General features: G+C 44.3%; 1 protein-coding gene across 4 annotated transcripts in view; it reads right to left on the bottom strand.

Annotated features, from left to right (window-relative positions):
* Positions 1-1,415: 1,415 nt before the first annotated feature.
* The window catches only part of TAF1 (TATA-box binding protein associated factor 1), a 28,316-nt gene continuing 17,513 nt past the window's right edge, over positions 1,416-12,218 (bottom strand). For 2 of the 4 annotated variants that reach the window (XM_018070679.1, XM_018070678.1), the window contains exons 25-40: positions 11,943-12,108; positions 11,563-11,774; positions 11,211-11,319; positions 10,908-11,006; positions 9,999-10,176; positions 8,657-8,724; positions 8,144-8,266; positions 7,021-7,113; positions 6,861-6,945; positions 6,271-6,338; positions 6,072-6,188; positions 5,714-5,839; positions 4,378-4,476; positions 3,988-4,138; positions 3,013-3,190; positions 1,416-2,004 (exon numbers count right to left, since the gene is read on the bottom strand). In XM_018070679.1, the coding sequence (XP_017926168.1) occupies positions 1,788-2,004; positions 3,013-3,190; positions 3,988-4,138; positions 4,378-4,476; positions 5,714-5,839; positions 6,072-6,188; positions 6,271-6,338; positions 6,861-6,945; positions 7,021-7,113; positions 8,144-8,266; positions 8,657-8,724; positions 9,999-10,176; positions 10,908-11,006; positions 11,211-11,319; positions 11,563-11,774; positions 11,943-12,108 (2,089 nt within the window). In that variant the 3' untranslated portion in view covers positions 1,416-1,787. The remainder of the gene's footprint in view (positions 2,005-3,012; positions 3,191-3,987; positions 4,139-4,377; positions 4,477-5,713; positions 5,840-6,071; positions 6,189-6,270; positions 6,339-6,860; positions 6,946-7,020; positions 7,114-8,143; positions 8,267-8,656; positions 8,725-9,998; positions 10,177-10,907; positions 11,007-11,210; positions 11,320-11,562; positions 11,775-11,942; positions 12,109-12,218) is intronic. The other 2 variants (XM_018070677.1, XM_018070676.1) reach the window with 1 other exon arrangement.

Below are 12,218 nucleotides of genomic sequence, written 5' to 3' on the forward strand. Positions count from 1 at the left end.
CTGTACACACAAAGATTTCTCCTCTCCTCCGTCCCTGAAGTTCTACATCTGTAAACTAAATTTAGGGCAGGATTCTTCCCAGCTACAACGCGCTATCTCACTGTTCGGAAACGCGCTTTAGTGCTCGGCCGTGCCACAGAATCACAGAACGTGCCTCGCTTGGAAAGGACCTTAAAGATCATCTCGCTCCAATTCCAGTGCCGTGGGCAAGAACACCTTCCGCTAGATCACTCCTGCCTGAGTGCAGCGAGCGATTCTGAAGAACCCAGCACACATTTTTGGGTCAGGTTTTCTACCCTGCTTCGTCCTCTAACGCAGTCACCTGACAGCGTGACATAAATATAGCGGCGGGCCCGCGGCACCGACACCTCCCGACACCATCCCCGACACCTCCCCGCGCCGCCCGCAGCGGCTCCCGGGCTGCCCACGGGCAGCGCCCACCGCGGGCCGCGCTCGGGCCCCTCCGCCGGGGCTCCGCACAGAACCGCACAAAGGCGCGCGGAGGCAGCCACGGCCTCGCCGCTTCTGGAAAGTTCCGCCGGGCGAGCGGGGGAGACGGCCCGGGGGCGAGGGCACGCCCGCCCGCCGCTGCCCCCGCGCGCCCGTCCCGGGGGCGCGCGGCATCCCACGGTACCTGTGCTGTCGCCACGTTCCCACGGAGGTCGCGCCATCGGACGGAGCCGGCGGGGCTGTGGCGGCGGCGGCAGAAGGAGCGCTCGGGCAGGCCGAGCTGCCCGCGGTCGCGCGCGCTGAGGCGGCGGACCCCGAATGGCGGCGGCGGCGGTGCCGAATGCCGCGGCCGGCGACTATCTCCCGCGCGAAATAGTCGCGGGCGGCGCGGAGTAGCGCCGCCGAGCGCGCGGCGGAGGGATTCCCGGAAACTTTTGTACATGAGAATGAGTATCCCTCGCGCACAGCGCGCCTGCGCCAAAGGCGGCGGGACTGCGCGTGCGCCGCTGCGCCCCCCCGGCACAGGGTACGGCCGCACGTGGCCCCGCGGCACCGGGGCCTGTGGGGACACCGGAGCCCACCGGGGGCATAAGAGCTTGTGGGGACACCGGAGCCCAGCGGGGGCATAAGAGCTTACCGGGACGCCGGCACTCACTCACCGGGCACCGGCAGAGGGACAGCAGCAGAAGCGTCCGTACCCCAGTTCAGGGTGTATGTCCATGGGCTCTGCCAGCCACACCACGGCTCCACACACAGCCCCGGGGCTGAAAGTGAGGGGTCTCTTGGCCTCAAATTACCAAATTCTGATTTCTGGAACTAACTGCCACTTAAAAGTAGGGCAGCTGTTTGGGAAGTGTCGAAAGTAGACAGGCAGTTATCAAAACGAGTCAGGGGTGAGATGTCAGACACTGTATTTGTTCTCCCAGAGAAAAACCTCTCCTTTACGAAGTGAAAATTGCTTTATACTTGTTTATCAACAGCAAGTGTTTTATTCTGAGCAAGCTTTTATTTTTCCCTGACAGACATGAATGAATCCGACAGGCCAGTATTTCTGAGGAATTGTTTTACATCTATAAACACTGAACTGTATCTGGATGCTGGAGCTCGTACAGGCTACAACAAGCCAAGGCTTCAGCAGGACATGTTTGTCTAAAGCTTATTTTTCACCGTTCACTCCGTCACATAACATGTTTTATAACCAATTAAAATATTATATTAAAAAAAAATAATCTGCTCATTAACACAGTCCACACTACACTGTTCCTTACACCAAACTGGGACAGGAGATATTCAGGAGCCAAGTGGGCCAGGACAGCCATCATCTCAGGAAAGGGAGTTTATTCATCTGAGTCCAGGTCACTGTCTCCTGCGATGGAATGAAAGTCCTCGCTGTCTTCCTCATCCTCAGACAGATGGACCTGACTTAACACACTTGGCCCAGAGCGCTGCTGTTCCTCCTCCTCCTCCTCTTCTGAGATCTCATACCCTCCAATACTGCTGAAACTCGTGTCTCTTGTATTGGATTTTGGGTCTGGTTCTTCATAGCTGCCGTAACTAGAAGAAAGAAGAGAGCGATTTCAAATGAGCTGCTGGTACCAACAATTCTGTATTTAACTCCTGTAAAAGTTCCTTGGCTTGAAGTTCTGTGAACACTCAGAACTGCTGTGCACTTCAGTTCTGCCACTGGCCAGGCTTTCTAAAATAAAAACACGCACCAGTTCTCCAAGGAAATTCAAGTTTCACCACTCCACTCTGATATACTCAGGGCAGGAAAAACAGATCCCTCCAACACCTTCTGTGTCACATTCACTGCAGACAGAAGGCAGACAGCCCATTCTCATCATCTTCTCCAGCATTTCCTGCTGACTACTGTCAAGGTCCTGGGCTGGACTAACCATTGCCTGCCAGCACAATTATCTGAACAATAATTAATTGGGCAAATATCAATAACAGCATTAAGGGACTGAATTCCCCAAGTAGAAAGAGAACAGAGAATCAAATAACTGACACTACAAAATGCCCAGAGAAGGAAGAGTAGGTTGGTGTTCTCTCGAATGCAAAAAAATAAAGATGATATTGCTGTAATTTTCTAATAATGGAACTCCTTCCAAAATACAGAACATGCATATTCCTATTCTTTTGGACTCCAACTAAGCAGCTGCATTTCAAGTCAGGAGATTTTTAGAGAAAGGAAAAAAAACTTAATCAGCTAAATCATCTTTTAACTTCAAATCCACCTTGCAGTTTCAGATAACTTGTAAAAACCTTTATTTGCTCTGCTTTCTAAAACCACTGTGTACAGGAAATCATCTAACTTACAAGAAAGAACTTTTTTTTTTTTTTAAATTTAACTAACATTTTTATCAGTGAAAATCTAACAGCAGAACCAAGGCAATAAGTAACAAATTGCAATTATGGTAATTATGGTTGCAACAGTAAAAACAGTCACAAAATAAAGAAAAGATGTGCAATAATCTTCAGCTTTTTATGACAAACACTGCAAAAAACTTTAGGAGAAGGGGTTTTAAGAATTGTTTTAAAAAGGTTCTCAGCTCTAATTACCTGATATTGCTGTCCTCCATAACGTGAGATGTCTCCCCACCATCTCCTTCATAAGACATCATGCTTTCCTCATTGTCCATGCCCATCCTTGTGTTCTCTTGGAGAACATGAGGCTGTTTAGGTCTCACTGCATTGGGCTCCACATCTGAGTCACTGCCACTCTCACTCAGCTGGATAGCTGTGCAATAAACCATTTAGTCACAAACAGGAGGTTTGTTCTGTCAGGTCCATACCTACTGTCTTTTAAAGGCTGCAAATGTTGACTATAGGGAATGGTTATGAAGTAGTGTCTCCACAAGGGAGCAGGAAGGGTATCTGGGAGGTGATACCACTTATTGAGTGCCCAATTCTGATGTTATTCCAAAGCAATCTCATTACCACTATTACTCCAATAGTCTTTTGTCTTGTCTACTTGGAATAATTCCCCTTTCTTCCCCCTTAATAATTGTCAGAAGTCATTGCTAAATACCATTATAAGCTTTTCTGCATGACAAGTCTGTAGTAAAACAGAAACAGTTTGAAGGAACCTCTGTACACCTCTTCCAGTTCTTGATAACACTGTTTTAACAGTAGCATTTGACAACCCTGTTTCATATCAAAATAAATGTTGTGCTTTTACTAAACTTCCCATTCCTGGCTCTGCACACCAAATCTTACTCCCAGTCTTTTCAGAACCATTTGCAGTTTCACTTTATGAAATACAACCAACAAGATCTTGTCTTAGCTCTGCTTTCTTTTGTGTCTGTACTTACAGAGTAAATTCCTATTCCACTGTGTTTTCTGTTCCACTCATGTTCACCCAGTTTTCTCATGTTGCCCCTTTGGTCTCCCTTTTTGACCACTAAACCACCCAGTTGTGTATCCCAATTATGCTCTGTGCTCTCTACTGTATGTTTTTGTGATGGAAGCACGAGATTAGCTGGGTTAATGAACAACCAGTTCCTGTTCAACCTTTTATAAAAGAAGGACACTTACATGAGAAAGGATTGTCCCCCTCCTCATCACTCCCATCATCATCATCCTCTCCATCAGACATAAGCAAGTCTTCATAGAGGACACTGGCCTGGGGCTGCTGGGCTGATCCTTCTTCCTCGTCAGCAAGGTCACCATCTGCATCTTCCACTTCCTGGGTCATACAGAACAGGGATGGTGAAGATCCAGCAATATGCTGCCAACTTCTAGCATATGTGTTTCATTTACCACGCTGCCCACCCTGAAATGTTCCCTCTTTTCACAGTGCCAGCATTTCCAAACTGCATTTCAGAGCCTGGCTATGGGAACGGGCACCGCTGTGTCTCAGGGTGGCAGATATGGCAGGCAAGTCAGCACGTGGACTGTGGCTGGGGTTTCTGTGAATATACTCACTGGGGCTGGAGTCTTAGGCTTCCCATCATCATCCTCATCAAATCCTTCAATATCTACATCAGAGTCTTCCTCGCCCAGCCTTCCTCGCCCCTGGCGCATCTGAACGGGGACACAAATAGCAACAGCACTGAGGAAGGACATCAGCCAGGGGGTGTGACTGACATCTGGGCCACAGAGATGGGTGTGGGAGGATGGGAGGGGAAAGACAAAAAGAAAAATAGATGTGCATCACTCTATGAGCAAGGATTCTTTTTCTCTTTATTCCAAGACCAGAGAGCACACAGTCTCCACACACTTTTACCTGATGTGCTCATCCTTGAAATAGGAATCTCCAGCCTCAAAGCACCAGAGTTCCTTGTTTAACCAGCTATTTCTGGAAAATACCACTAGCTCTTAAAATTTCATAATGTATTTTAAAAGCATACAGCAGTTTCCAGCAAATCTTTTCCTGCCCTTCTCTTTCCTGTTCTTCCCTCAGATGCCATGAGTCCAAGATACAGAGGACACGCAGACTCTATCCCAAAGACTATAAATTGTCTACAGAAAGCTTGAAGACTTCCAGATCTAGAAGGGATTTACAGAGCTACACATGGCTACAATACTAGACAGAACTGCTCACAACCAAGTTCTCTTTGCCTGCACTCTTCAGAACAGTTCTCACCCCCTTTCTGGTACCCCCTTCAGTCCCGTGGCCCCTAACCCTCTTCATTCTCCTTGTAACTTATTTTCATGGTCATTTTATTGCATCTCCTTCTGCTATTCCCCCTCCTCCAACATTCTTTTTTGTTCAATACAGAATAAAGGCTAAGAAAAAAAAATTCTGTGGTTAACGCGATGAGTTCATTTATAAGGATTTAATACCTTTAACCTGTCTGCTTTTTTTTCCCTTTTACAACTATAAGGTATCTACAGTGGCAACCATCTCTTCCTAGCTCCTATTTTCACTGTATGCAAACATAATGATCTAATTATGATCTTCTGTATCTGTAGATTATCCTTCACCATTTCCCTATTCAGAATCAACAGGGGATTGCACATTAACCCTCTGTAGCATGAGTCACCACGTTTCCACTTCCAGAAGTAGTGAAGCAAACAAATACCTGGCCTTAGGCAGATTCTTTTGCAGCTTTTGATCCTCTATACTTCGTTTTGCAGTATCTCAGTTCCCAGTGCTCTGCAATTTTTTTTCCTTTTCCTTCAGAGCAGTCAAAATGAAGGAAATTGCCTGGAAAACCTGATTTTTGTCCCCTGTTTCCTACAAAATCGTTGCCTCCTTTTAGTAATTTGCTCAGACAAGACAACTCTCCAATTGGATTTTAAAATGGAGGATTCTGACCTGAGTTGCTCCTTTCCCTGGGGTAGTGATGGGAGTGTCCACAGCAGAAAAATTGCTTTCATCTTGATAGAATGAGGCACCATGTGACAGGCTGAGAGAAGTGATGGTATCATACAAGTCAGGTAGCTAAAGTATTGGTGGAAACAGGAGACAACATTCTCTTGCACAGAATAGAGAAACTAGTGGTCTACAATTGGGATGAACAACACAAAGAAAGCTTTGCACACCACCTAACAAGGTACTCTACTAAAAAGACTGCAGACAGATGGAGAACAATAAACAAAGAGGAGCCTCAGGATCAAACATCCAGGAGATGAAACTAAAACAACAGAAGTGAAAGCTTTGCTTGGTCACTTGCCTGTGGGGTGTAGGGACCAGGAGTCATGGGATCAAGGCTCTCCAGATCTGCCTCCTCCAGTGCTGCTTCCTTAGCAGTGGAGATGTCTCTCTCGAGTTGAGTCAGGTGCTCATCGTACTAAGAACAAAAAAAGCTCGCTAAGGTTGCAGAACAGAAAATTCAAACATACAAAAATATTCCAGTAAAGTTGCCCACATACCTCAGCTAAAGTCTGATAGCAGATGTTCACAATCTCCTGGGCTGTTTTTGTGTACTGACTGTCTGACCCTGTAGGAAGAAACAGATTTCTTTAGGCATTTCTGATCTTTGTTTAATTCCAGCTGCCAAGAAAGCAAGACTGGTTTTGGTTACACAGCTCTCACCACACAGGCTCCTGAATCCCAACACCTTCTGATGTAAGGAGAAATACAAAGCAGGGTTCACACTTGGCTAACACAGCACAACCAGTCTGTTCCAGGATTAAAAGCATGATTTAGGACACAGGAATGTTGTAGCCTGTCAGCCTCAAGGAAAGCCCCAGAAACAAATCACTGAAGCAGAGATGTGTACTGAACAAGTAGAATATCCTCCCCAAATATAAGTGCCCCATTCTGTACCAGGTGGCAAATAAAGCTTCATGTGACAGTGAAAACATCCCTGTTTAAGCCTCTCTTTTCTCAGCAGGAAAGGAAAACAATCGTCAAGTTCATGATTCACAGCTTTGGGCTTCGACACACTTTGACAGCACAGGTACCCAGATGAATTAATTTAAGTCCAAAAGGCAGCTGAATCCTTATTTTCACCACCTACCATTGTACTTGATGCTGTTGGCAAGGATGAGGTTAACATCATCGAGGAAAGTCTCTCTGTTCTGGTACTTGTGTTTGGAGATGTTCTGGAAGAGATTGTCACCCAGTAAGTAACTGAGTCTAAACATCTCTCAAGTGGCTGCACAGTCCAGGCTACACACCTTGCGGATGGTCTCCAGATCCATGGGATTAGCAATGACCTTGTAGTAATCAGGAACAAACTTCTTGTTAACTGGATGATGAAACGGCCAAGACTGAAAGAAAGAAAATAGGCAGGTTGATAAAGCTTTTGTGTAGAATTTTTCACAGTTTGAGCGACAAATGTCATAAAGCAAGTCTCCAGAACTGATTAAAACTCACAATACATGGAAAGCATTTAAAAGACATCTTGAATCCAATAGTTTAGTTCAGGAGGGACACAGAGAAAAGATCTACCAGTTGGATTTTTAAATAGGCCTGTTGACATCTGTCTGACAGCACGAACATGTAACACAAAATAATAAATTTACAAAGGAATTTTCTATTTAATATCACTGTTTTCTTCACAACATAACTGCAGTGTCCAGCAAGAACACTCACTGCTTGTACAACAAACAAAGAATATAAACCTAGGTCTGATCTTACAACAGGGGCTATGTAGTTAACCAGTTTAACAGTTCATCATGGTATGATGGCATAGAAAAACTCTAAAATCTGTTTCTAAACATCAGAAATGACAACTTGGCGACAAAATGTAACCAGCAAAGTTTATGCCTGTCCTCTGTAGAAGTCCTCTCTCATTCATTTAACCACTACAGACTCTTGTTCCTTACTGCATCCAGGCACAAGACACATTATAGATAAGTGACACTAAAATCCTTATGTCTGCAGTTTTATTTGGTAAGTTTAAGGGGTTTTCTTTAACACTAACAAACTAGTACAACACTGGGTAAACCTGATCAATTAGGAATCAGCTTGTGTTTCATTTGCACCTGAAAACTGCAGCTTTGCAGAGTGCTTTGAGATGTACCAAAGCAAATGCTATAAGCAGCATCAGAGTATGTTTCATAACAACTCTGGAAATCAGAAGTGAGAGCAGCAGGAAAAAAAGAGTGGAACCCAGCATTCACTTTAGAACCTTTGCTCCAGTGAAGGGGGTGAGTGCCAGTCAAATACCACAGGGCAGCTCCCTGACAGAGCACTTTTATTTTGCAGTGCACTGCCAACCACAATGTAAATGCATTCACAGGACTATAAATCAGCACATTTTGCACATCACACACACAGTCCACTCAACCTACGTACATCTGGAACTGCCATCATCTTCTGAGTGACAATGTTATCCAAAATGAAGGAAAAGGCCACTTGATCATCATCATCCAGGAGGGGATTAATTGCTTTTTCTAATCGAGCCAGTTTATCTTCCTTCTGCAATAAAAGCAGGGGACATCAGTGGCTGACTCTAAACCAATAAGTGTTATATCATGACACTGACCCAGAGAGACTCTCAATCACCTTTTTATGAAGACACTTGTAAATAATGCAGGGATAACAGCCAGGATATAAGGCTACATACAAGATAAAATAACTAGAGGAAGAAACAAGCATCTATTTTTTTCAGAAAGACTCCAATGGGAACTGTTTAAAATGGTAAAATTCCAAATACGTCCTATGGTGGGAGGAAGAGTTCCCTTAATCTTCTACTGCTCTCCCTAAAGCCCTGTGTTTTGCCTGTACACATCCTCTACCCTCAGTGTTCGACCAGCCCTGACCATCCCTCCCCCTCCACTCTGATCACAACTCATTCACAAGACTTGCCTCTTTCAGCTTCTCATCACACAGGTCCAGCATGGACTGAGAAATCTGGGTCAGGGAGTGCTTTGGCCCTGCAAACACACACAGCAAGTACAGCCTGATTAGAAAGGCCCATGTCACAACATGACTTCACCTTTACTCCTAAAGCACCACTGGTTGTATTTCTAGCACAGCTGGGAGTACATCCTCCAGTATATTTTCAATACATGCCACTATTAAAGTTTAGTATGGATTTTATATAAAAAAAGGTTATTTGTAGCAAATATCCACACTTCAGGTACACATTCTGTTAAGGTTTGGAAAGAAGCTGTGCCTGTGGAAGATTGGCCTCCAAGCCCTCCACCTTTGCCAAACATTCACAGTACAAATCATGAAATTTGTGTTTCCTTGACTAAATCCAGTCAGTGAAGCAGAACTGCTAAGGAAGCCAAGGTGGACATTTTAAGAATATTCAAAACCCCAAAGCTTTAAATAATTTCAGGATTCCTCAGACATGGAAACAAGCATTTGCAACAGAACTGTGAAAAAAATAAAGCTTACTTATTAGGATAAATCAGGGATTTAACTGTCAAAATAATAAAGGAAGCAGTAAAGACACAAACCCAGTGCTGTCTGCGTCACCCACAATGCTGCACAGCCCAGAGAGAGTCAGTGCAGCTGGGAGGTTTTTATATCTGTTGAATTAATATATTTTGGGCAAAGACTGTTCTATCAGCAGTCAGAATAAAGCTGACTCTCAGTGAATCAGCACTTTCCCCCAGCAGATACATGCTCTATTGCAAAATCTATGCTTTTTTTTTTAAACTAGCTTTCATTCATTTCTTTAAACTAGTTTCCTCACCTTCCCAAATGAGGAAAAATTTATTGCAACTAAGGACCAAAATATGCAAAATCATGGCAGTAAACTCCACTCAAAGCTGCATCTCCAAGGCACTGGATTCAACAGGTGTAAACTATTCCTATTTGTATTGAAAGATTCATTCCATAAAGAATGAAAACAATGTTTTGCTTAATTTCACCCTCTACAAAGGAGATAGACAGGACTTTGCCTCAGCGCAGTTTAATACATGCAGCAGTGCCTCCAGTCACTGATAGTTCCATAACAACTTCTGTTACTACTTCACAGTCATCAGTTAGTTATTGTTACATGCCAGGGTCCACTTCTTTCTCACTTATGAATTAGTTCACTAACATTAATATATTCTTTCAGGTGTATCTGGAAAAACACACATTCATTTTTGCCATCTGGCAGAGAATTTACTCCGCTTTTCCGCTGCTTTTGTTGTTTCTAAAAGCTCCACAGCTCCATGTATTAGCAGGGACACAATCTCCCCTGTGTTTTTACCATTGTAGGTCGCACTGTTCTTCACAATCAGCTCCAGGTGTTCCCTGAACTCCTCCCGGGACGGGTACTGCCTCTTACGGACATTTTCACGCAGGGTCTGCAAATCCATGGGCCGGGTAATAATCTTGTAATAGTCCTTGACAACTTTGGGATTCACAGGCGTGTGGAAGGGGTATGTCTGAGGATGACAAGAAACAAATGATTATTAACACAGTGCTAGCACAGCTAACCAGCTAACCCTCCACAGCTGAAGGGGCACTAATGTATAAAACCTTTAAACAATCAGTTCTTTTACTGAACCAGGGAAAACATAACAAGCTCAGCCCCCACGGTGGCTATCACTTTCTTCTACAAAATGTTCTTTAACACCATTCTAAGAAGGAAAAAATCTCACAGAGAATTCTCAGATGGTATTTTTGGTTGCAGCGCCAAAGTCAAGAGACTAGACATTAAAAATCTCATTTCAACTCAAATCTTCCATTTAATCTTTTGATTTTGCAAGTTTCTGGTAAAATATGGTCAGAAAGAGTGAAGTACAAATTTTCTCTAGTGCCACATATATAAAAAAAGCATTACACACTGCTACATCAAGTTTCATGCATCTTGTTCTAATTTTGTTGGGGAAAAAAAGGAAGCCTTAAAAACAATCACATCCCAGCTTTGAATATTTGTCCACACAAAACTATCCAACGCTACTTTCTGCACTGATTCTCAGATTTCTACAGATTCTGAGCTGAGATAATTTTGGAAATACTGCACACCACCTGTGTGTGTGCAGGGCAGGGGGGACAGGGGTGGCACACCCCTCACCTGAGGAAAGCCTGGCCCAATTCTGGTGTCTACAACACAGAACCCGCTTCAACCACATTGCTTAAGACCCAAGTTTTGGGTGCCATAGCTTAAGCTTACGTTAGGAAGATCCCTTATGTCATTGATGATGCCCTCCAGGATGGATGACAGCGTCACCATGGGGTCTGTTCGCCGCCGGTGGATGGATTTGTGGGGACGCTGAAGAAATGAGAGGCAGAAAAATGAAGGCAGTTACCAGATGCAAAACATTTACTCACAGAAATCCCAGGCAATTTAGTTTATTGGTTTACTGGGCAGGTAACTGGGCACTCAAGGGTTGCACAGGAGTAGTAAAGGACCCAGCCAGTTGGTACAAACGGAAATAAGAGCTGCTGCAATCAGCTCAGTAACACCTTCACTCACATTCAGATAATCACAGTGAACTGTTGTCCCCACTCGCCGCTTCTTCTTTGGAGGAAGCTGCTGTTTAGGAAACTTCAGGACCAGAGATTTCCTGCGAACCTCGTCAGCACTAGGGACAAAGAAAAAAGCATCATACTTTCTCCAGCCCTCTTGTGAATCAAGACCATTTGTCCCCCAGTATTGCCTCTGGTTCCATCTGCCTTAATACCAAATACACAATCAAAATTCTGTAGTAATAGTTTATGTAAAGCCCTCTCACTTCATTGCTGTGACTAATATACATGAGTGTTCTGCATTAAGCTCTAAATTGTTTTTTATTATTATTCATCTGTATCTCTGCTTCTTCCCTTACCTCTCAATCAGTTGTTTTCCCAGGACAATTTTTGTCCCTTCTACTTTGATGAGTTCTTCATTATCATTGTGAATGACTGTTTTTTCCAGCTCCTCCTCCTGCTCCTCTGTCATTGCAACAGGATTAGAAGGTGGGGCATTTGTTTGGTAGTAGAGAGGGCAAAACTTATTAGTCCTCATATGCCCAATTGCACCACATGCTCCACATTTCAGCTGCAAAAATATGAGGAAGGTGACAGATCAGAATTCGTAAATGAGCTCCTAGTTTAGAGGCCAAGTACCATTAAAATCCCCCAGTGAGACCTTTAGTACATCACTAGAACAGGAAACTTCTCCAGCACCCAAGACTTTCTGGCATGCTTTATGTGTGGATGTGCTTACTTTCAAGTCTGGACGCTCTTTCATTTTCTTGGGCTTCTTTTCTGGAGGGCCTTTGAGTTTCTCTTTCTCCTGGTTCCGTTTTAAGCGCCGTAACTGCTCCTGGATCCTGCGCCGCTCCTTCCGCATCTCCTCACGGTGCTGTTCATCAAACAGAGCAAACTTTCGTCTGGGTGGGAAAAAAAAAAAATAAAAACACAGAAGTTTTTTTAGCCTAGCTGATGATTTACCAGGTACTCTTCTGCCAGGTCTACCACTGCACAAAGTTCATAACACCCT

This window comes from Manacus vitellinus, unplaced genomic scaffold, assembly GCF_001715985.3.
Source record: "Manacus vitellinus isolate BGI_N305 unplaced genomic scaffold, ASM171598v3 scaffold_19_pilon, whole genome shotgun sequence".
In the NCBI taxonomy this organism is placed as follows: Eukaryota; Metazoa; Chordata; class Aves; order Passeriformes; family Pipridae; genus Manacus; species Manacus vitellinus.